Source organism: Phaseolus vulgaris, chromosome 10 (assembly GCF_051622355.1).
Source record: "Phaseolus vulgaris cultivar YP4 chromosome 10, ASM5162235v1, whole genome shotgun sequence".
NCBI classification, from domain to species: Eukaryota; Viridiplantae; Streptophyta; class Magnoliopsida; order Fabales; family Fabaceae; genus Phaseolus; species Phaseolus vulgaris.
The window spans coordinates 4,711,041-4,735,062 of NC_143507.1; the positions used below are offsets into that span (position 1 = coordinate 4,711,041).

Consider the following 24,022-nt stretch of genomic DNA (forward strand, 5'->3'; position numbering starts at 1 on the left):
TCTCTAGAAAGTTCTTCAGCTTTTGATGCTTGAGCAAGGTCTTTGCTTCAGTCAGATTTTCTTCTCTCAGCCAGGAAAATTCCAGCACTTTGGGTGCATTGACTTGCTTCCTGCTTGTCTCATGAATGTATCTTGTCATTGCTTCAGAATCTCCAGCAAACCATTTCTCCAGAATGCCTTGGTTGCTGCTGGATTTCTCCTTGGATTTCTTCCTTCTGTGTGATGAGGATGCCATGCTCAATCTGTGTTTTCCTGCACCAGTTTATTAACAAACAATTCTATAGAAAAACAGCACAGATTATTACTCAGAACAGAAACGAAACCTGTGGTGAAGCAAGTGTGAATCTGGACAGCTTATAGCACAAATGAGAAAGTGTGAGAAAGAACTGATTTGAGCAGGGTTTATATAGAATTATTAAACCAAAATTGAAAAGCACAAATTTTAATTCAGGGCAATGTAATCAGATTTTGGAAATAATGAATTTTGAAGAGAAATCAAATCCCACAGATATGCTGCAGATTTTATTCCAATGGTGCAGCAGGTTCAGGTGTGGATTCACGTAGGAATATCTTGGAACCTGATTTTGGTACATCAAATTTGTTGCATCTACACAAAATCCAATTAGTTAGGATACCCACACATTAATTTGCATGGATCTGCTGGTCAATAACCGTAAAAGCAGTCAACAATAAAGTGAGAGAGAGAAAAAAATAAATCTTTCTCTTTCCTAGTCACAGTTGTGATTTCTGAAACAGGGAACGAAACATGTTAAAACATAAAACAACAGATTGAAATTTTCACTGCAGAGGACAATTCAAGCTAATAATACCCAATTCATTTAAAAGAAAGTGAAACCTGTCTTTAGCAAGTGGTTTAGTGAATAGATCAGCCAATTGAAACTCAGTACCAATGAATTGTATATCACATGTTCCATTAGCTATATGTTCTCTTAAAAAGTGATGTCTAATTTCAATATGTTTAGTTCTAGAATGCATGACAGGATTCTTAGACAAATTTATGGCACTTGTATTATCACACTTTATAGGTATGTTATTTATCAGAATACCAAAATCACTTAGCTGCTGCCTTAGCCATAAGGTTTGAGCACAACAACTTCCAGCAGCTATGTATTCTGCTTCTGCTGTGGAGAGAGCAACACAAGCTTGCTTCTTGCAATGCCAAGAGATTAGACTTGATCCAAGCATGTGACAAGTCCCACTTGTGCTCTTCCTATCAACTTTGCAACCTGCAAAATCAGAATCTGAAAAACCAATCAAGTTCAAGGATACCTTGTTAGGATACCACAATCCAACATCCTTAGATCCTTGCAAATATTTCAGAATTCTCTTTGCTGCATTGTAGTGTGATTCCTTTGGATCAGATTGATATCTAGCACATAGACATACAACAAACATAATGTCAGGCCTGCTGGCAGTTAGATATAATAGGGAACCAATTAAACCCCTATACTTAGTTTGATCCACTGATTTTCCTGCAGAATCTTGATCCAGCTGACAATTTGTTGAAATAGGAGTGCTGATTGCTTTGCATTGGTCCATATCAAACTTCTTGAGTAGTTCCTTGCAGTATTTTTCTTGGCTTATGAAAATCCCATCCTTGAGTTGCTTAACTTGTAGACCAAGGAAGAAATTCATTTCCCCTAACATTGACATCTCAAACTCACTTTTCATGGTTTTCACAAAGTCTTCACACATCTCTTCATTTGTGGATCCAAAGATAATATCATCTACATAGACTTGCACAAGTATGATATCTTCACTTTTCTTCTTTAGAAAGAGAGTTTTATCTGAATTGCCACGGCTATAACCTTGAGAAAGCAGAAATTCACTTAGCCTTTCATACCATTGCCTAGGTGCTTGCTTTAATCCATATAAAGCTTTCTTAAGTCTGAACACATGTTCTGGATTCTTGTGATCTTCAAATCCTGGAGGCTGAGATACATACATTTCTTCATTGATGTAGCCATTTAGAAATGCACTCTTGACATCCATTTGAAATAGCTTGAAGCCTTGTATGCTGGAAAATGCTAGAAGAAGTCTGACAGCTTCAAGACGTGCTACTGGTGCATAGGTTTCACCAAAGTCAATACCTTCTTCTTGGTTATACCCTTTAGCAACCAGTCTTGCTTTATTTCTAGTGATAGCTCCATGTTCATCCATCTTGTTCCTGTACACCCACTTGGTTCCTATGGTGTTCATCTCATGCTTCCTTGGAACCAAGGTCCACACTTCATTGTATTCAAACTGGTTCAGCTCTTCCTGCATTGCTGTTATCCAATTGCTGTCTTGCAGTGCTTCTTCCAGGCTTTTAGGTTCAATCTGAGACACAAAAGCTACTGTTCTGCAGAAGTTATTGAGTGAATTCCTTGTTGAGACTCCTTTCTCAATTTTACCAATCACATTGTCAAGAGTGAGATCCCTTGGAGTCTTCCATTCTTTAGGCAGTCCTGCATTCACAATAGATTCTTTGACAGAATTTGGATTAGTAGCATCAAGCTCACTGGATTGATTCTGTTGCATAATTGTTCTTAAATCATCCATACCAGGTTCATCCACAACAGATTTGGGCACAGAAAAATCTGTTTCATCAAACACAACATGTATAGATTCTTCAACAGCAAGCAATCTTTTGTTATATACTCTATAAGCATGACCATTTATAGCATAACCAATATGTATTCCTTCATCTGATTTAGGATCAAACTTCCCCAGATTATCCTTACCATTATTTAAAACAAAACATTTGCAGCCAAACACCCTAAGATGACTAATGCTAGGCTTCCTTCCTTTATACAATTCATAGGGAGTTTTCTTAAGGATTGGTCTAATCAATGTTCTGTTAAGCACATAAGAAGCAGTATATACAGCATCAGCCCAAAAATATTTAGGTAAACCAGATTCATTTAGCATAGTCCTAGCTAACTCTTCTAGTGATCTATTCTTTCTTTCAACAACACCATTTTGTTGGGGTGTCCTAGGAGCAGAATAGCTATGTATGATCCCATGTTTTTCACAATATTTATCAAACTTTGCATTTTGAAATTCTCCCCCATGATCACTACGAATCTGTTTTATCCTATTTTCATTCTCATTATGCAGAACCTTTGCAAGTTTCTTAAAGGCTTTATATGCATCATTTTTAGAAGCAAGAAACAAAGTCCATGTATATCTTGAAAAGTCATCAACAATCACCAAAGCATAGTAATTTCCAGCTAAGCTAGCAGTCCTAGATGGTCCAAACAAATCCATATGCACAACATCCAAAGCTTTATTTGAAGAAACCATATCTTTTGACTTAAAAGAAGTTCTAATCTGTTTTCCCTTTACACAGGCATCACACAATCTGTTATTTTGAAACTTTATGTTTGGTAAGCCAGAAACAAGTTCCTTAGATTTTAGCTTGTTCAAGTGATTTGTGTGAATGTGAGCTAGTCTCCTATGCCACAGCCATGACTCATCATTTTTAGATAGCAAACACTCATTTTCAGAACAACTCTTTACAATGTCAAGGAGATAAATGTTGTTTACCCTTTTTCCAGTGAACAGCACCTTACCAGAATTTTCATTTGAAATTGTACAAGTATTGGCTTCGAAATTGACCTTGTATCCCTTGTCACACAGCTGGCTAATGCTTAGAAGACTATGTTTTAGCCCTTCAACATATAGAACATTCTCAATTGTAGTTGAGTCTTTAGTGCCAACATCTCCTCTTCCAAGAATTTTTCCTCTATTGTTATCTCCATATGTGACATGCCCTTCAGCTTTGAGTTTCAGATTTATAAACTGAGTCACATCACCAGTCATGTGCTTTGAGCAGCCACTGTCTAGATACCACTGGTTTCTCCTGCTGTTTTTCTGCAACAAAACAGATTTAGCACATATGGTACCCTTTTAGTCTAGGGTCCAGCATGATTAACACCTTTCCTTAGGAAGCCATTTGGCTAAACCTTTAGGAACAAAATATTTCCTAGCCTTACATGTTCTAGATACATGACCAGATTTCATACAATAAAAACATGTTGCAGTATGCATTGTTTTTGAATTACTAAAAGAGGAAAAACCTGTTTTGGAAGGAACAAAGAAACTTGACAGCTTTTTCACATTACCTTTCATTCCAGGATTATATCCTAAACCATTTTTATTGAAAACAGCATTTTGTGAACCTAATAAGGTTTCAAGATTTTCTCTTCCCTTAGTGAAATTTGAAAGTGTTTTTAACAAATACTCAACCTGTTTTTCAAGCTTTTTGCAATTATCACAAGTTTTAATTGATGCATGCAAACATGTCAATTCAAGACTAATTAATTCAGTTTTAGCTTTGTGCAGTTCTTTTTTGACCTTTGGTTCAAGTACCTTATTTACTTTATTCAATCTGTTGCACATTACAGCCAACCTGTTTGCTTCATCATGTGTTTCCCTAAAGGCTAATAGCAGTTGATCATAGTTTTCAGAATCAGTGGAGAAATTACTTACTGAGTCAGAGTTGGATCCCTCATCATTCACCATGAAGCAAATATTTGCTTTTTCACTTTCAGTTGAAGAATCACTAGATGAGGATACATCATTATCTTCCCATGAGATATATGCTCTTCTACCTTTCCCTTTGTCATTCTTCTTGCTTGTTGATTTTTCTTTACTTTGATTGTTTGGACAATCAGCTTTTATATGACCTGGTTTACCACATCCAAAACACGTGTAATTGGAAGAATTTGAATCAATAGGTTGTTTGGAATACCTCTTTCTCTGCTGAGTTCTGTCACGGTTTTTCTTTCTAAGGAATCTGCTGAATTTCCTGGTGAGCAGACTCACAGTCTCATCATGTTCTGGATCACCTTCTTCCTCACTTGCATCATGTTCTATGGTAGTTTTCAGAGCAATTCCTTTGGCCTTCTTTTCCACTGTTTCTTGTTCTTTCAATCTTTTCAGCTCAATTTCATGTTCTATCAGCTTTCCAAAAAGTGCAGCAGTAGAGATCTTGGATAAATCTCTGGATTCTGAGATTGCTGTTACCTTAGGCTGCCAGCTCCTATCAAGACATTTTAATACCTTTATGTTGAGCTCTTCCTTCTCAAAGACTTTACCAAGGCCAATGAGGTGATTTACAATATGTGTAAATCGTTTCTGCACATCTGCAATACTTTCTTCAGATTGCATTCTGAATAGCTCATACTCCTGAATGAGTGAGTGCTTCCTTGCCCGTTTCACATCATCAGTTCCTTCATGAGTCACCTCTAGTACATCCCACATCTCCTTTGCTGAGTTACATTGAGAGACTCTAAAGAACTCATCCATATTCAGTGCAGATGTGATGATATTCTTGGCTAACGAATCATATTGGGCCTTTTTCTTCTCAGTTTCACTCCATTCAGACCAAGGCTTCTTTATTGTTTCATCTTTGACAACCTGCATAGGTATAAAAGGTCCACTGACCACTGCATCCCAGATTCCCATGTCAATAGATTCCATAAAGATCTTCATCCTGATTTTCCAGAAAGCATAGTTAACACCACCAAACATAGGAGGTCTATTAATAGATGCACCTTCAGCAAAAGGCATTTTAAACTCAGACATCATACACACACTTGAGCAAAATACAAGCCCTAGCTCTTGATACCAATTGTTGGGTCTATTAGTGTCTAAGTTCAAGAGGGGAGGGGTGAATTGAGCTTATAAAATTTTCGCAAGAACACACAATTTTTCAGTATTCCAGAGGCAAAAAGAACAGATTGATTTTACACGAAACAGATTGATTTTTCAGAGCAGTATTGGCACAATCTGAATTTTGTTCACTGTAAAATTGTGATCAACAGAGAATCAGAATAGAACCAGATCAGCTTATTATTGTGAGGATAAAGGATATAGCTATGCTTAGAGATCAACCAAAATTACACAACACAAGATCTCAAGAAAAATGTTCCTTTCACAGGTTTTAATGAATGGTCAGTTTGTTCACAATTCACTTAAGCCATTATATGCAGCAACCTTGTTTATGATCAGAAACCTTTAACAAAACAGGAAGAACAATTTTCACTTAACCCAGAATTAACAGATTCAATTTAAAAAGAACAGATTTAGTTCTTGACAGGATTAAGCAAAGACAGAAAAGAGTGCAGGGATGAGAATGCAAGATACACACGTTTTTATACTGGTTCACTCATACAGAGCTACATCCAGTCTCACCTTACCCCAAGGTGGAATTCACTAAAAAACAATGCCAATTACTTACAAAACCAGCAGTTCTTGAACCCTACAAGAACACCACATACAATGCTGAAAAACCCTATTTCAGCACACCTTGCACTCCAAGAAACCCTATCAAGGAGTGACTAACACTTACACCTTTACAAAACAGAATAAAGGAAAGATTACACCTGAAAAGAAGATGCAAGAACTCAAAACCAGTAGTTCAATTTGCTGCAGAAACTGCACCAGGACCTTCACCAAGATTCAAGGTTTCCTAGAACAAGCACACTTGAAAATCTCTTTGGAAACCTTTCACAAACTCTTTTCAATCCTTCTTCTCACATGGAAATTGTTTAATCTCTGTTAAAAGCGTAATTCCTCAGCACTCTTTCATGTGAGAGAGACATTGTTTATATAGAAAACAGTTTCTAACTTCTTTTCAAAAAACAGTTGAAAAGCAGTTAAGAAAACAACAGATTCAGTTTTGAACTTAACAGATTTATTCTGTAAAAACTGCCAACTCAGCTTAACAGAAATAACTGTCTGAGTGGTACCTTTGGAGCCCTGACTAACTTGTGAAAAACCTTTCAGCACACCAAGGAATAAACCTGTTCTTTCACAGTAAAACAGATTAAAGTATAACACACAGGCCAGCTCAGCTTAACTGAAATAACGAACTGAGCTTTCCCTTGGTGCCTTAACAGAAGTTTAGAAAAGCCTTTTAACAGAGAAGAAATAAACAGATTCTTTCTCCATAAAACAGATTTATTTGTGTACTGTTTTAAAACTGTTAAAACCATTTTAAAAAGCTTTCTAAAAACTATTTAACAAAAGCCTTTTTAACAGAGAAGAAATAAACAGATTCTTTCTCTATAAAACAGATTTATTTGTGTACTGTTTTAAAACTGTTAAAAACATTTCAAAAGCTTTTCAAAAACCATTTAACCACATCATGTGCTTGATCTAGACTTGGTTAGGCATCTAGGATAGGTTACACAGCAAAAGGCAATCATACACACTTACAAGCCTAATTACATATGAATCTAAAACCTATTACAATCTTCAAAGCACCCAAGCCATTTTCTTCATCAAACACACATCAAGCCTTGGTAGGGAAGAAGCTTCCTCCAGCTTAAACAGTTTTGTCCCGAATTCAGTGCAGATTCTTGCGTGGAATTTCAAGAAAAAAGTATTTCTTCAGAATTTTTTAGAATTTTTCCGCAAACCAAGCCTATCCTCTACCAAAACTTGTGAAATTTTGCTCTATTTTCTGCAATTCTTATTCTACGTCGGTATTGCGCTTAAAATTTCACACAAGTACTTTCATATGTTTTTTGCGCCCAGGTAAGGAGGCACTTCCATAAACGAATCACAAAAAGAAGATACGGGGAAGAAAGGCAGGACTTTTTGTTTTTGAAAAACCAGTTTTGTTCACTCTCGGTTTGGGACTTACTACGCCTTATTCCTTGAGTGTTTTCGTCTAAAAATTTTACCTGACGTTTTTCACTGTATCTATTGAGTTTTGGATGAGATTTGAGCCTCAGATTTGTCCCAAAAGACTGGCAATAAACTTTTTATTGATCACTGCTAGGGTTGAAGGAAGATTCGTTTGTGTGAAACTATTTGATTTTTTTCGTGGCTGAATACTCATCCGTTTGGCCTGAAATTTGTCGCGTTTTGTCCCGAATTCAGTTCATATTCTTGCGTGGAATTTCAGGAAAGAAGTATTTCTTAGAATTATTTAGAATTTTCACGCAAACCAAAGCTATCCTCTACCAAAACTTGTGAAACTTCGTCCTATTTTCTGCAATTCTTATTCTACGTCCGTATTGCGCTTAAAAATTAACACAAGTACATTCATATGTTGTTTGCGCCCAGGTAAGGAGGAACTTCCATAAACGAATCACAACAAGAAGATACGGGGAAGAAAAGTTAGGACGTTTTGTTTTCGAAAAACCAGTTTTTTCACTCTCGGTCTGGGACTTACTACGCCTTACTCCTTGGATGATTTAGTCTAAAAATTTAACCAAACGTTCCTCACTATGTCTATTGAGTTTTGGATGAGATTTGAGCCTCATATTCGTCCCACAAAACTAACGATAAACTTTTTATTGATCACTGTCAAGGCTGAAAGGAAGCTTCGTTTGTGTGAAAATGTTTGTTTTTTTTTTCAAGGGTGAATACTCATCCGTTTGACCTGAAATTTGTCGCGTTTTGTCCCTAATTCGGTGCAGATTCGTACGTGGAATTTCAGGAAAAAACTATTTCGAGAGAATTTTTCAGAATTGTTCACGCAAACCAAGGCTATCATCTACCAAAACTTGTGAAATTTCGCCATACTTTCTGCAATTTTTATTTTGCATCCGTATTGCGCTTAAAAATTCGCACAAGTACTTTCATATGTTGTTTGCTACTAGGTAAGGAGGAACTTTCATAAACCAATCACAAAAAGAAGATACGGGGAAGAAAAATCCAAGACGTTTTGATTTCGAAAAACCAGTTTTGTTCACTCTCGGTCTGCGACTTACTACACCTTACTCCTTGGATGATTTGGTCTAAAAATTTTACCAGATGTTCGTCACTGTGTCTATTGACTTTTGGCTGAGATTTGAGCCCAAGATTCTTCCCAAAAGACTGGCAACAAACTTTTTATTGATCACTACCAGTACTGAAAGGAAGGTTGGTTTGTGTGAAACTGTTTGATTTTTTTAGTGGGTGAATGAATACTCATCCATTTGACCTGAAATTTGTCGCGTTTTATCCCGAATTAAGTGCATATTCTTACGTGGAATTTGGGGAAAATAACTATTGCGGAAGAATTTTTCAGAATTTTTCACGCAAACCAAGGCTCTACCAAAACTTGTGAAATTTTGCCCTACTTTCTTCAATTTTTATTTCGAGTCCATATTTCGCTTAAAAATTCACACAAGTACTTTCATATGTGGTTTGTGCCTAGGTAAGGAGGCACTTCCATAAACGAATCTCAAAAAGAAGATACGAGGAAGAAAGGCAGGACATTTTGTTTTCGAAAAACCAGTTTTGTTCACTCTCGATCTGGGACTTACTACTCCTTACTCATTGAATGTTTTCGTCTAAAATATTTACCAAACGTTCATCACTGTGTCTATTGAGATTTGGCTGAGATTTGAGCCTCAGATACGTCCCACAAAACTGGCAATAAACTTTTTATTGATCACTGCCAGGGCTAAAAGGAAGGTTCATCTGTGTGAAACTGTTTGATTTTTTTCGTGGGTGAATACTCATCCGTTTGGCCTGAAATTTGTCGCGTTTTGTCCCGAATTCAGTGCAGATTCTTGCGTGGAATTTCAGGAAAAAAGTATTTCTGCAGAATTTTTTAGAATTTTTCACGCAAAACAAGGCTATCATCTACCAAAACTTGTGAAATTTTGCTCTATTTTTTGCAATTCTTATTCTACGTCCGTATTGCGCTTAAAAAATTTACCCAAGTACTTTCATATGTTTTTTGCGCCCAGGTAAGGAGGCACTTCCATAAACGAATCACAAAAAGAAGATACGGGGAAGAAAGGCAGGACTTTTTGTTTTCGAAAAACCAGTTTTGTTCACTCTCGGTTTGGGACTTACTACGCCTTACTCCTTGAGTGTTTTCGTCTAAAATTTTTCCCAGACGTTCTATTGAGTTTTGGATGAGATTTGAGCCTCAGATTCGTCCCACAAGACTGACAATAAACTTTTTATTGATCACTGCCAAGGCTGAAGGAAGATTCGTTTGTGTGAAACTGTTTGATTTTTTTCGTGGGTGAATACTCATCCGTTTGGCCTGAAATTTGTCGCGTTTTGTCCCAAATTCAGTGCATATTATTGCGTGGAATTTCAGGAAAAAGTATTTCTTCAGAATTTTTCACGAAAACCAAAACTTGTGAAATTTCGTCCTATTTTCTGCGATTCTTATTCTGCGTCCGTATTGTGCTTAAAAATTCACACAAGTACATTCATATGTTGTTTGCGCCCAGGTAAGGAGGCACTTCCATAAACGAATCACAAAAAGAAGATACGGGGAAGAAAAGCCAGGACGTTTTGTTTTTGAAACACCAGTTTTGTTCATTCTCGGTTTGCGACTTACTACGTCTTACTCCTTGGGTGTTTTGGTCTAAAATTTTACCAGACGTTCGTCGTTGTGTCTATTGAATTTTGGCTGAGACTTGATCCCTAGATTCGTCCCACAAGACTGGCAATAAACTTTTTATTGATCACTGTCAGGGCTGAAGGAAGGTTCGTTTGTGTGAAACTGGTTGATTTTTTTCGTTGGTGAATACTCGTCCGTTTCACCTGAAATTTGTCGCGTTTTGTCCCGAATTCAGTGCAGATTCTTACGTGGAATTTCAGGAAAAAACTATTTTGGGATAATTTTTCAAAAATTTTAACGCAAAACAAGGCTATCCTCTACCAAAACTTGTGAAATTTTGCCGTAGTTTCTGCAATTTTTATTTTGCGTCCGTATTGCGCTTAAAAATTCACACAAGTACTTTCATATGTTGTTTATTCCCAGGTAAGGTGACACTTCCATAAACAAATCACAAAAAGAAGATACGAGGAAGAAAAGCCAAGAAGTTTTGTTTTCGAAAAACCAGTTTTGTTCACTCTCGATCTGGGACTTACTACGCCTTAATCCTCGGGTGTTTTGGTCTAAAAATTTTACTAGACGTTCGTCACTGTGTCTATTGAGTTTTGGTTGAGATTTGAGCCCCAGATTCGTCCCACAAGACTGGCAATAAACTTTTTATTGATCACTTCCAGGTCTGAAAGGAAGGTTCGTTTAGGTGAAACTGTTTGATTCTTTTCGTGGGTGAATACTCATTCGTTTGACTTGAAATTTGTCGCGTTTTCTCCCGAATTCAATGCAGATTCTTACGTGGAATTTCAGGAAAAAAACTATTTCTTGATAATTTTTTAGAAATTTTCACGCAAACCAAGGCTATCCTCTACCAAAACTTGTGAAATTTTGCTCTATTTTTTGCAATTCGCATTCAAGGTCCGTATAGCGCTGAAAAAATTCACCCAAGTACTTTCATATGTTTTTTGCGCCCAAGTAAGGAGGCACTTCCATAAACGAATCACAGAAAGAAGATACGGGGAAGAAAGGCAGGACGTTTTGTTTTCGAAAAACCAGTTTTGTTCACTCTCGGTTTGGGACTTACTACGCCTTACCCCTTGAGTGTTCACTCTCGGTCTATTTGTACCAGATGAAATGTTGTGACGACTTTTATTTTGGTTTATAAAATTTGTTGGGAAGAGATCAAGAAGAACATATATAGTCACATAAAGTTATTGATATTAGGCAATCAACGCTTTTAGAAGGTAAGGGGTTAATGGATAGTGTGCTTGTGGCCAATGAAGTTCTAGAGGAACTGAAGAGAAAAAAGAATAGTTGCATATTCTTTAAAGTGAATTACGAGAAGGCCTATGAGTCAGTAAGATGAGAGTTCATCTACTATATGTTAGGAAGGTTAGGTTCTTTGTGAAAGATGAATAGTCTGAGTAAAAGCATGTTTAGAATCATCTTCGATGTCAGTATTAGTGTGTGGGAGTACAACTTAGGAATTTAAACCACAAAAGGGGCTGAGACAAGGAGACTCCTTAGCACATTTCTTGTTTCTTATAGTGGTAGAAGGATTAGTACGGGTTGTAAGAAAAGAAGTTGAGAAAAATATGATAGAAAGTATGGAGATTGGGGATAAGTTGGTTAAGGTGAGAATATGTTACAATATGCGGATGATACACTATTTTTTTGTAAAGTCAATAATCAAAGTGTGTTTATTATAAAGGTAATCTGAAACTGCTTTGAATTAGCATCTGACTTTAAGGTAAATTTTCTAAAGAGTAAAATTGGAGGGGTGGGAGTCAATCACAATTTGATTCAATGTTTTGCGGAAATTCTTAATTGTGATGTGATGAAAATACCATTTAAATATCTGGGAATGTTAGTTGGGGGGGTGCCACAAGAGATAAATTCTAGAGGATGTGGTGGAAAGAACGAGGAATAGATTGGGTAGATGGAATGATAAATTTGTATCTACGGCAGGTAGGATATGCTTAATTAAATCAGTGTTTTCATCTCTCCCTGTGTTTCATTTATCTTTATATAGAATGCCAATAATGGTGACAAATGAGATAGTGAAATTGCAGAGAAAATTTTTATGGGATTGATGTTCGGAGGGTAGGAAAATAGCATGGGCTTCATGGGAAAGTAAATTTGATGATATTATAACTTGGGAGGCAGGAAATGGGATGGAGATTAGTTTTTAGGAAGATAAATGGGCGGATAATGAAGAACTAAAAAATAAGTTCCCGAGATTATTTTCTCTAAGCACAAACAGAGATTTTAAGTTGTATTAGGTTAAGGAGTGGAATAATAACAATTGGTTATAGAAGTTAGAATGAAGAAGGAATTTATTTGAGTGGGAAAAGAACCAAGCGCATCAACTCGCACAAGTTTTGGAAGACACAAGTTTAAACATGGAAAAAGACGATAAGTGGGTATGGAAGGAATGAGAGACATCAAATTATACGGTTAAATCAACATATAGAATCTTAAAGGGCGAAGTAGAAGGGGGAAGGCATGTCCATGTACGAGAATTTTTAGAGGACTAAGGCATTGCCTTCAACGTATACCACAACATGAAGAGTTTTGGAAAATAAGATTGCTACAAAGGTAAATTTAGAAAGAAAGACGTGGAATAATTATGGTAAGTAATATTGGTGCTATGCGTGGGGAGGACGATGAGACAATGTCATTTATTTTTGAAGTGAAGAGTTGTTTGACTATTACGGATATGTTATTAATATGTGTTGTGAAATAAAATGGGAAATGGTTTATTGGATTATGAAGGAAAGAAGAATTATGGTAAGTTATACAGTTTATGGTTGAGAGGGGTGGTTAGATGCAGGTACGTGCCTAGTTCATTGTAGCACTGATGGTGTTGGTGGAGTGCTATCATCATGGTGGTGATTTGAGAAAAGAAAGGGCATCGAGGATCATATCTTTCAATGCTTTTTTTCTGGTGAGGATCATAGGATGGAGATTTTGTATGATTATCTTTTTGTTTTGTAATAGGGTTCAACATTTTAAAATGAATTATATTTATTAATTTTTTTTGATAAAAAAAACTTTATATCAGAAAAATAAAAGCCTAAACTAATTGTCAATAAAAAGTACACATTTGAAATATTTTAACTATTAGCGGTATTTGTCTACATGGTTATTTTTTGAATTTTTTAAAGATTATATTTGGACATATCAAATGAATATCAATTTATAAGAATTAATTTTAAATTAATTTATAACAAATTAAAATAATTTGTAAGATCATGACTATATTTGAAAAAAATTAGTTGAAAATTTAAAATAATTTGGTGACTTTACATAACTGAAAACTATAATGAAACTTATAAATGTAAATTGAAAAAAAAAATGAAATACTTTTAACCGCCAAATTGAAAAAACAGAGAGTACATAGCATATAGCAAGGCAAAACACATAACAAATTATCGAACCGCAGCTATCTTTATTTCATAATGCAATATTTTTTACGAGATTTTCTGAATGCAATATTATATGCTAAAAAGGGAATAGAATTGACAAAAAGTAACAACAAATACAATAAACAGTTCAAGTAAACAAGGTGAGGAGTGAGAAAGAGGGTAAAATAAGTATGAATCTCTTAACTATGAGCTATACAAAGAAAAACAAGGAAAGGATCAGAAAAAATAAATTGCGACGAAGGACACAAGGACTAATTCCATAACTCAAAGTTCTCAAAGAAGATAAATGACTTACTTGTACTCACATTAGAGTTTTCTTTATGAATTTAAGGAGAGATTTGTTCTTTGGCACAGGCTCCTTTTCTAAGTCATTTATAAGATAGACAGTTGTGTTCTTAACCACCAAATCGTGACCCAAACTCACAAAAATCTCCACCTTGTCTCCTGATCCTAAATTTGACATCATGTCAGGCCAATCTTCATTATTGAAGGAAATTACTGTGCCATGGTTGTGTATCTGACATGTGCACTTCGTGTAATTAACAATTAAGACAGTAGTAAGTTCAGGTTCAATGATTTCGAAGGTTGATAAATAAACTACACACAAAGCCATTCCCTTCACGACACGATCTTGAGGCACAGTGAAGGAAACAGAAGGTCCATCACCCATATGGGCCAACCAATAAGGATCATTGTCACCTGGGAGAGAAACATCACATGACTCACTGCTTGCAAATACCTGTATCATGTCATAAAGAAGGACGTATGTTTAGTTAAACAAAAATGTTATACATGATTAAAACAAATCTGGTTAATAGTTTTGTTGTGTGTATATATATAGATATATATATATATATATATATATATATATATCACCATCATTTTTGGTATGCATTTCTGTTTTTGTCTCTCTTAGTTTATATTTCAACAATCATTGGGAATAAAGCAATCATGAAGCTAGTAAAGCAAGAAAGTGGAAATCAATTTGGTAGTACTTAGTATAAGCATAAGGACTTGGTTAGTTGATTACTAAAATCAGATACTTTTAGATGAACTCATGGTGCTAAAAGTTCAGTATTGTAGTTTCTACTAGATACTTCATTAGGATTATTTTATGTTCTCAGAAATAGTAGCTAAAATGATGGTTAAAGTAATAAACAAAGGAAAACTAGAGAAGAACCTTAGGTATGCTATCGCTTAGAGTATTGAAGAATTCTTTGTATCTTCCAATACCAGTCAGAAAAGACTTGAGGTGATTCTTTGAAATTGCTGATTCTGTAATATTTCCACCATATTCGACCACTATAGTTTTTACTTGTTCAGATAGATGAAACTCGGCGTCACATTCCACCAGAACACTTCGGATTTTGGCAAGGCTTCTAAGAAATGCTGCAATTTCATCCCAACTATTATCCTCCATATCCATGAAGGGATGAGTATAAGATAGGGGATTCATTGTTGGCCACATCCGAGACCGAATGATAGAAGGAAAAAGATTATGTGACAATTCCTCACATCCACGTAGGAATATATATCCAATGCTTTTTGGGCTTACAATTGTAAAAGGCAATTGTTTAGTAACTGTATTTTCAGCCATTATAGTTATCAAGGATTTCAATCCCACTATATCTCTTTCCATTAAGTCAATCTTCGAACAACCAGATAAAATCAAAGTTTTTAAGGATTTCAACTTATATATCTTTCTGGGGAGATTGCTTAGATTTGTACAGTCCTGCAAATTTAGCAATGTAAGATAGCAGAGACATCCAATAGATTGGTGTACTTTGCATAATCTTGGACAATCTTTGAGAATGAGCTGTGCAAGACTTGGTAGTCCGGAAAAGTCAGGGGTTTCTATCAAGTACTTGGAGTGACTAAGATTAAGGACTTTTAGCCACTTCAAAACCTTCAAGAAGATAGTGTTTGATAAAATATTAGAGAAGTAAACGAGAAAACGAAATAGTTATAAGTGGAAACAAATAATGATTTTAAAAGAGAATGACACTTAATAAAAACCTGTGGTTCTTTCCAAACGAAACGAAGAAGACTGTGTTTTATTTCAATGGCTATTGGATAATGCTGATAAAAGTGGTTAGGTAGGTATTCTGAAGAAAACCCTCGCAAACTGATCCATCTCAGATTCCTAAAAAGGTACTCAGAATCTCCAGCGAATTTCAGCAGTCTTGATCGGTCTCTTACCTGTAAAGGATAGCGTCCGAAGAAATCTCTTCTGGTAGGCAATGTCTGAATGACTTTTGTGCACTTAAATGAAAAGAGCTAAGAAAAAGAAATATATTGCACATGAGAAAGCAACCACTTCCAAAAGAAGTTTCAAAACCATAGACATAAGGATGTTCTTACCGTATTCTCAGACAGTGAATATCTTGCATCCTTATCAAACCACAATTTACTGTTCTCAGGCTCCTTTCCTGAAATTTCACGAATAATTTTTCTTCCCATTTGTCGTAGCAATGAATGCATTATTAATTTGTTGTTCTTATTAATTTGTATGAGACTATGCTTTATGAGAACTCTTATTCCACTATCTGCGTCTATTCCACAGCCATTTAGGATCTTCGTAACATAGGTTCTGCTCTTACCAACAAAGGAACAACATACATCAAGAAATAAATCTCTTTCCATTTGATTGCGTAAACCGTCGAAACTTATTTTCAATTTCCCTTGAACATCGTGGTGGGGAATATTGGCTAATAGTAACAATACTGAATTCCATTCTTCTTTGGTCCTTTCATATAAATAACTTCCAATGACTTCAAGAGTTAGGGGTAGTCCTCCACAATACGAAACTACTTTTTCTGCAAGGAAATGGTATTTTTGTTTTGGTTTTGGTTCTCTAAATGCGTGCCAACTAAGAAGCTCAAGGGACTCGTTTGCGTTCATTAACTTTACCTGAAAAACAAAATCAGCTTGCTGTATCCTCGGTAGGTTTTCAGGTATTGTTGTAATGATTATTACACTTCCTCCTCCGAACCAATGACGCCATTCCCATAGTAATTCTCTATTAAACTCAGGCGCATCGTCAAGTACAATGAGTACCCTTTTCCCAGAAAGTTTTTCCCGAATCATACTTCTTCCCATCTCAAAGCTATCTATCTCTACCTTTGATTTTAGGACATCTGAAAGGAGTTGTTCCAGTAAACGAAGATTCCCTCTTCTTTCGCTAACTTGTCCAATATCTTCAATGAAACTTTTCTCCGTGAATGGATCGTGAATTTGATGGTAGATGGCTTTCGCAAGGGTGGTTTTACCAGATCCTTCTTGTCCATATATGGCTATGCTACAAACTTCCGTGGATTTATATTTGATAGTTCGAATTAGATCCTCCATGTGCGAGTGTAATCCAACTGGAAATTTAGTAGCAGACAATACTGGTAGATGAAGAACGGTCTTAACAATTTTGTCCACTAGTTCAGCATCACTCCTTCAAGTTCAATACCAATCATGAAAGAAGTCATGTCATGTATTACCAAAAATTAAATCACAAACTTAAAATATGGTGATTGAGTGAGTGATTTACCTGCGATTGCTCTCATCCCATCCAAATAAATTTGCAGCTTTGGTGAGTGCGTGGCTCCACCTGGACATGCCATTCTCCAGTTGTTGTCCTGAGAATGCTTGCTCTGCAGTTGCTTTGAAGGCTTTTCCAAAATCACCCATCTGAAGACGTACATCAGATGGCTGAATTTCGTAATAAACAGGCAGAAGATGCCGGCAATAAGTTTGGTGCCATTTGATGATTTGTTGAAGCTGATGAAGACACCAAGCAGATTGAGAATAGGTTTTGGTGAAAACAACAATTGCTATACGAGAGAGATTGAGAACAGGTTGTTGGATGTGAAGTGGGTTGTGTGCATTGGGGTGGTGAAGGAAAGTGGTGAAGCCAACAGCAGAGAGGGCAGAATCGAGATGAGAAACAAATTTCTTTTGGATGTCTTCGCCATTAAAGTTGATAAGCACATCGTACATCTGCGGGAGTTTGGACGATGAAGACTCCAATTCCATGGAAGAAATTGATGACGTCATCAAGTGTTAGAAGAGAAAGCAAGCAATAATGGAACACAGTCAAAAATATGATCTTTACAGACACAAAACCATTCAAAGTAGCCAAAGATTAATACATTTGCTTATAGTCGTGGAAGCGCGTGAATCACCGAAAAAGTCAACACCTGAACCACCGAAAAAAATATTACACTAGTAAGTATATTATTGTTCTAATTATATTCTGTTTTTTATTTTAAAATATTATGTTTTCTCTCTTTTTATGTTAGGCACGTATCTCTTTAAATTTTAAGAGAATAAAAAATAAATTTTCTTTCCCTATTAACGAATATTTAAAGAGGCCACTGTAATAATGAAAAAAAAAAATAGAAGGTATAAATACAATTTAGATAAATGTCACTACACCTGAAATTATTTTTTAAATAAATAAAATAAAAGAATTGCACGTCAGTTTACTAAAATTTAGGAAGTTTATTATCATTTACTAGAAATACAAATGAGGTGAGTGTAATTGATTTTATTAAGACAAAGTAAATGTAATTTTCCCTTTTATTTTGAAATACAAAATTATATGGGCATATTTTTATAACATTATTTCAATATCATTATCTTAGAATTATTAAACAAACATTTTTATTGGAAATTAGCTGAAATGGATGACAAATTGTTTAGCTAAGTTGACATTTTTTAAAGGATTATCGAGCTTTATGGTTAAAATTGAGTGATAATCTACTTTGAAGAAAATTTTCTGACATTTAAATAAAGAAAAAATATTGAATTAAATTAAGAATATTCTCCAAAGTGATATTTATAAATTTTTGGAACAATAATTTATTTCAATAATGACCACTATTAAGTTGTACTAGTTACTTCTCATTGTTATGGGGGAATATTAACTGCTATATATTTTTCTATACTAGTTAGTACCAAACATTTTCTTTTTTTTCTTCATTTATACTCACTTGGAATTGTAGGTTGCTGGTCTAGTAAATATGTCTAAACTCAAAAAAATAACATGAAAAGTTATCTCATTTTAACTTTTGTCTTCTAGTTTGCTCGTGTCATTTAATTATTCTACTTAACAGTTTTATCCTCTCTTTTTGTGATCCTCAAAGTTTGGAATGACCATGTTGATTGCTCTAAAATCATTGAAGATGTTTAACAAGGTTCTTATTTGAGTTGTTCCACATTTAACTTGTTACAAAAGCTCAAAAGTGTCAAAGTGGCCTTGAAATGTTGAAACAAAAATGTGTTTGATGTTAATAAAATTTGTTCTTGATATTGCATTCAAAATAAATTGTTGCACAAAGTGATTCTGTTTTGGCTGACTTGATACCTAATGAGAAACTTGCCTTTTATGATCTAACTTTGGCTTTAGATATACAATAAAAACTTTGGCAAGTAAAAGCTCGTGTTGTTGGTACAATGATAGTGGTAGAGGTACTAATTTTTTTCTTTTTAAGGGTTTCTTCCTGCACTCTAACAACTTTTTCCTCTGCACCTCATAATTTTTTGAAAAGATTGTTTTATCCCTTTTAAAAATCACTTCTAAATTATTTTTTCTGAAATGTTTTTTTTTTATCAGCAAAGAATGAAATTAAATTAAAGGGATACAAAAGGAGTATTCCAACCCTTTTACACTTACCGGATCACGTAAGGGAACAAACAAAATAGAAAAGCATCCCACACAAAGGCAGGGTTCAATGTTGAAAACTACCAAAGGCTAAAAACCTTACAGATGGCACTATCGAATTGCTAGAGAAGAAAGAAAGCATATAGTCGCATGAAAGGCCTCCATAGCTCCCTGATAGTACCCTCCTCCGCTATTTCCTATGCTCCACATTGCACATTGGTTCCAATAAACAGAAAACAATGACCTTAGAAGGTTGTATGCACCTTGAAAATTTTGCACGGCCAAATCCAATATTTCACACATCACAATATATACCAGCAACTCCCTACATCTGCTGTTCACACAACAGTAAAATGGAACCTGACCAACAAGAATTACAGCGCCATATACAAACAACCAGTCTTCCATGATCATGAGCCTCAGATTCGTCTCACAAGACTGGCAATAAACTTTTTATTGATCACTGTCAGGGCTGAAGAAAGGTTCGTTTGTGTGAAACTGTTTAATTTTTTTCGATGGTGAATACTCGTCCGTTTTTCCTGAAATTTGTTGCGTTTTGTCCCGAATTCAGTGCAGATTCTTACATCGAAATTCAGGAAAAAATTATTTCGTGAGTATTTTTCAGAATTTTTCGCACAAACCAAAGCTATCCTCTACCAAAACTTGTGAAATTTCGCCCTATTTTCTGCAATTCTTATTTTGCATCCGTATTACTCTTAAAAATTCACACAAGTACTTTCATATGTTCTTTGGGCCCAGGTAAGGATGCACTTCCATAAACGAATCACAAAAAGAAGATACGGGGAAGAAAAGCCAGGACGTTTTGTTTTCGAAAAACCAGTTTTGTTCACTCTCGGTCTGGGACTTACTACGCCTTACCCCTTTAGTGTTTTCGTCTAAAATTTTTACTAGACGTTCGTCACTGTGTCTATTGAGTTTTGACTGAGATTTGAGCCCCAGATTCGTCCCAAAAGACTGGCAATAAACTTTTTATTGATCACTCGCATGGCTGAAAGCAAGGTTCGTTTGTGTGAAATTGTTTGATTTTTTTCGTGGGTGAATACTCATCCGTTTGACCTGAAATTTATCGCGTTTTGTCCCGAATTCAGTGCAGATTCTTACGAGGAATTTCAAGAAAAAAACTATTTCTGAAGAATTTTTTATAATTTTTCACGCAAACAAAGGCTATCCTTTACCAAAACTTATGAAATTTCACCCTACTTTCGGCAATTTTTATTTTCCGTCCGTATTGCGCTTAAAAATTCACACTAGTACTTTCATATGTTGTTTGCGACCAGGTAAGGAGGCACTTCCATAAAGGAATCACAAAAAGAAGATACGGGGAAGAAAAGTCAGGACGTTTTGTTCTCAAAAAATCAGTTTTGTTCACTCTCGGTTTGGGACTTACTACGCCTTACTCCTTGGGTGTTTTGGTCTAAAAATTTTACCAAACGTTCTTCACTGTGTCTATTGAGTTTTCGCTGATATTTGAGCCCCAGATTTGTCCCACAACAATGGCAATAAACTTTTTATTAATCACTATCAGGGTTGAAAGGAATGTTCGTTTGTGTGAAACTGTTTGATTTTTTTCGTGAGTGAATACTCATCCGTTTGACATGAAATTTGTCGCGTTTGGTACCGAATTCAGTGCAGATTCTTACGTGAAATTTCTGGAACAAACTATTTCGGGAGAATTTTTCAGAATTTTTCACGCTAACCAAGGCTTCCTCTTCCAAAACTTGTGAAATTTCGCACTTCTTTCTGCAATTTTTATTCTGCGTCCGTATTGCGCTTAAAAATTCACAAAAGTACTTTCATATGTTGTTTGTGCCCAGGTAAGGAGGCACTCCCTAAAGGAATCACAAAAAGAAGATACGGGGAAGAAAAGCCAGAACGTTTTCTTTTCGAAAAACCAATTTTTTTCACTCTCGGTCTGGGACTCACTACGCCTTACTCCTTGAGTGTTTTGGTCTAAAAAATTTACCAGATGTTCGTCACTATGTCTATTGAGTTTTGGATGAGATTTGAGCCCCGAATTCGTCCCACAAGACTGGCAATAAACTTTTTATTGATTACTGCCAGGGCTGAAAGGAAGGTTTGTTTGTGTGAAACTGTTTGATTTTTTTCTTGGGTGAATACTCATCCGTTAGACCTGAAATTTGTCGCGTTTTGTCTCGAATTCAGTGCAGATTCTTACGTGGAATTTCAGGAAAAAACTATTTCGGGACAGTTTTTCATAATTTTTCACGCAAACCAAGGCTATCCTTTACCAAAACTTGTGACATTTCGCCCTACTTTCGGAAATTTTTATTCTGCGTCCGTATTGCGCTTAAAAATTCACACAAGTACTTTCATATGTTGTTTATGCCCAGGTAAGGTGGCACTTCCATAAACGAATCACAAAAAGAAGATACGGGGAAGAAAAGCCAAGAAGTTTTGTTTTCGAAAAACCAGTTTTGTTCACTCTCGGTTTGAGACTTACTACGCCTTACTCCTTTGATGTTTTGGTCTAAAAATTTTACCAGATGTTCGTCACTGTGTCTATTGAGTTTTGGATGAGATTTGAGCCCCAGATTCGTCCCACAAGACTGGCAATAAACTTTTTATTGATCACTGCCAGGTCTAAAAGGAAGGTTCGTTTGTGTGAAAATGTTTGATTTTTTTCGTGGGTGAATACTTATCCGTTTGACCTTAAATTTGTCGCGTTTTTTCCCGAATTCAGTGCAGATTCTTACGTGGAATTTCAAGAAAAAACTATTTCGTGAGAATTTTTTAGAATTTTTCTCGCAAACCAACGCTATCCTCTACCAAAACTTGTGAAATTTCGTCCTACGTTCTGCAATTTTTATTCTACCTTCGTAATGCGCTGAAAAAATTCACACAAGTACTTTCATATGTTGTTTGCACCCAGGTAAAGAGGAACGTCCATAAAGGAATCACTAAAAGAATATACGGGGAAGAAAAGTCAGGATGTTTTGTTTTCGGAAAACTAGTTTTGTTCACTTTCGGTCTAGGAGTTACTACGCCTAACTCCCTGGGTGTTTTGGTATGAAATTTTTACCAGAAGTTCGTCATTGTGTCTATTGAGTTTTCACTGAGATTTGAGCCCCAGATTCGTCCCAAAAGACTGGCAATAAACTTTTTATTGATCACTCGCATGGCTGAAAGCAAGGTTCGTTTGTGTGAAATTGTTTGATTTTTTTCGTGGGTGAATACTCATCCGTTTGACCTGAAATTTATCGCGTTTTGTCCCGAATTCAGTGCAGATTCTTACGAGGAATTTCAAGAAAAAAACTATTTCTGAAGAATTTTTCACGCAAACCAGGGCTATTCTCTACCAAAACTTGTGAAATTTCGTCTTACTTTCTGGAATTTTTATTCAACGTCCGTATTGCGCTTAAAAAAACAAACAAGTACTTTCATATGTTTTTTGCGCCCAGGTAAGGAGACACTTCCATAAATGAATCACAAAAAGAAGATATGGGGAAGAAAAGCAATGACGTTTTGTTTTTGAAAAACCAGTTTCGTTCACTCTCGGTCTGGGACTTACTACACCTTACTCCTTGGGTGTTTCGGTCTAAAATTTTTACCAGACGTTCGTCACTGTGTCTATTGAGTTTTGGCTGATATTTGAGCCCTAGATTTGACCCACAAGACTGGCAATAAACTTTTTATGTATCACTGACAGGGCTAAAAGGAAGGTTCGTTTATGAGGAACTATTTGATTTTTTTTGTGGGTGATACTCATCCGTTTGACCTGAAATTTGTCGTGTTTTGTCCCGAATTCAGTGTAGATTCTTACATAAAATTTTAGGAAAAAACTATTTCAGGAGAATTTTTCAGAATTATTCAGGCAAACCAAGGTTGTCCTCTACCAAAACTTGTGAAATTTTGCCCTACCTTCTGGAATTTTTATTCTGCCTCCGTATTGCACTGAAAAAATTCACACAAGTACTTTCATATGTTATTTGCACCCAGGTAAGGAGGCACGTCCATAAAGGAATCACTAAAAGAATATACAAGGAAGAAAAGCCAGGACGTTTTTTTTTCGAAAAACCAGTTTTGTTCACCCTCGGTCTGGGACTTACTCCGCCTTACTCCTTGGGTGTTTTGGTCTAAATTTTTATGAGACGTTTGTCACTGTGTCTATGGAGTTTTGGCTGAGAATTGAATCCCAGATTCGTCCCACAAGACTGGCAATAAACTTTTTATTGATCACTGTCAGGGCTGAAAGGAAGGTTCGTTTGTGTGACATTGTTTGATTTTTTTCGTGGGTGAATACTCATCCGTTTGACCTGAAATTTGTCGCGTTTTGTCCCGTATTCAGTGCATATTCTTACGTGGAATTTCAGGAAAAAATTATTTCGGTAGATTTTTTCATAATTTTTCACGCAAACCAAGGCTATCCTCTATAAAACTTGAGAAATTTCGCCCTACGTTCTGCAATTTTTATTCTGCCTCTGTATGGCGCTGAAAAAATTCACACAAGTACTTTCATATGTTGTTTACACCCAGGTAAGGAGGCACGTCCATAAAGGAATCACCAAAAGAATATACGGGGAAGAAAAGCCAGCAAGTTTTGTTTTCGGAAAAACCAGTTTTGTTCACTCTCAGTCTAGGACTTACTACACCTAACTCCTTGGG

General features: G+C 35.8%; 1 protein-coding gene across 2 annotated transcripts; it reads right to left on the bottom strand.

Moving 5' to 3' along the window:
• Nucleotides 1-13,818: 13,818 nt before the first annotated feature.
• Nucleotides 13,819-17,843, bottom strand: LOC137818694 (disease resistance protein RUN1). Of its 2 annotated transcripts, XM_090296709.1 has the most exons (6): nucleotides 17,264-17,843; nucleotides 16,636-17,167; nucleotides 16,087-16,541; nucleotides 15,742-16,002; nucleotides 14,906-15,631; nucleotides 13,819-14,464 (listed from the first exon to the last, which is right to left on the bottom strand). In XM_090296709.1, exons 3-6 carry the CDS (start codon nucleotides 16,366-16,368, stop codon nucleotides 14,027-14,029), a joined length of 1,707 nt encoding a protein of 568 aa, XP_090152835.1. In that variant the 5' UTR covers nucleotides 16,369-16,541; nucleotides 16,636-17,167; nucleotides 17,264-17,843; the 3' UTR covers nucleotides 13,819-14,026. The 2 variants fall into 2 exon arrangements, with proteins under 2 accessions (XP_090152835.1, XP_068478359.1); XM_068622258.2 differs by having other exon boundaries at nucleotides 16,087-17,167; nucleotides 17,264-17,841.
• Nucleotides 17,844-24,022: the final 6,179 nt, after the last annotated feature.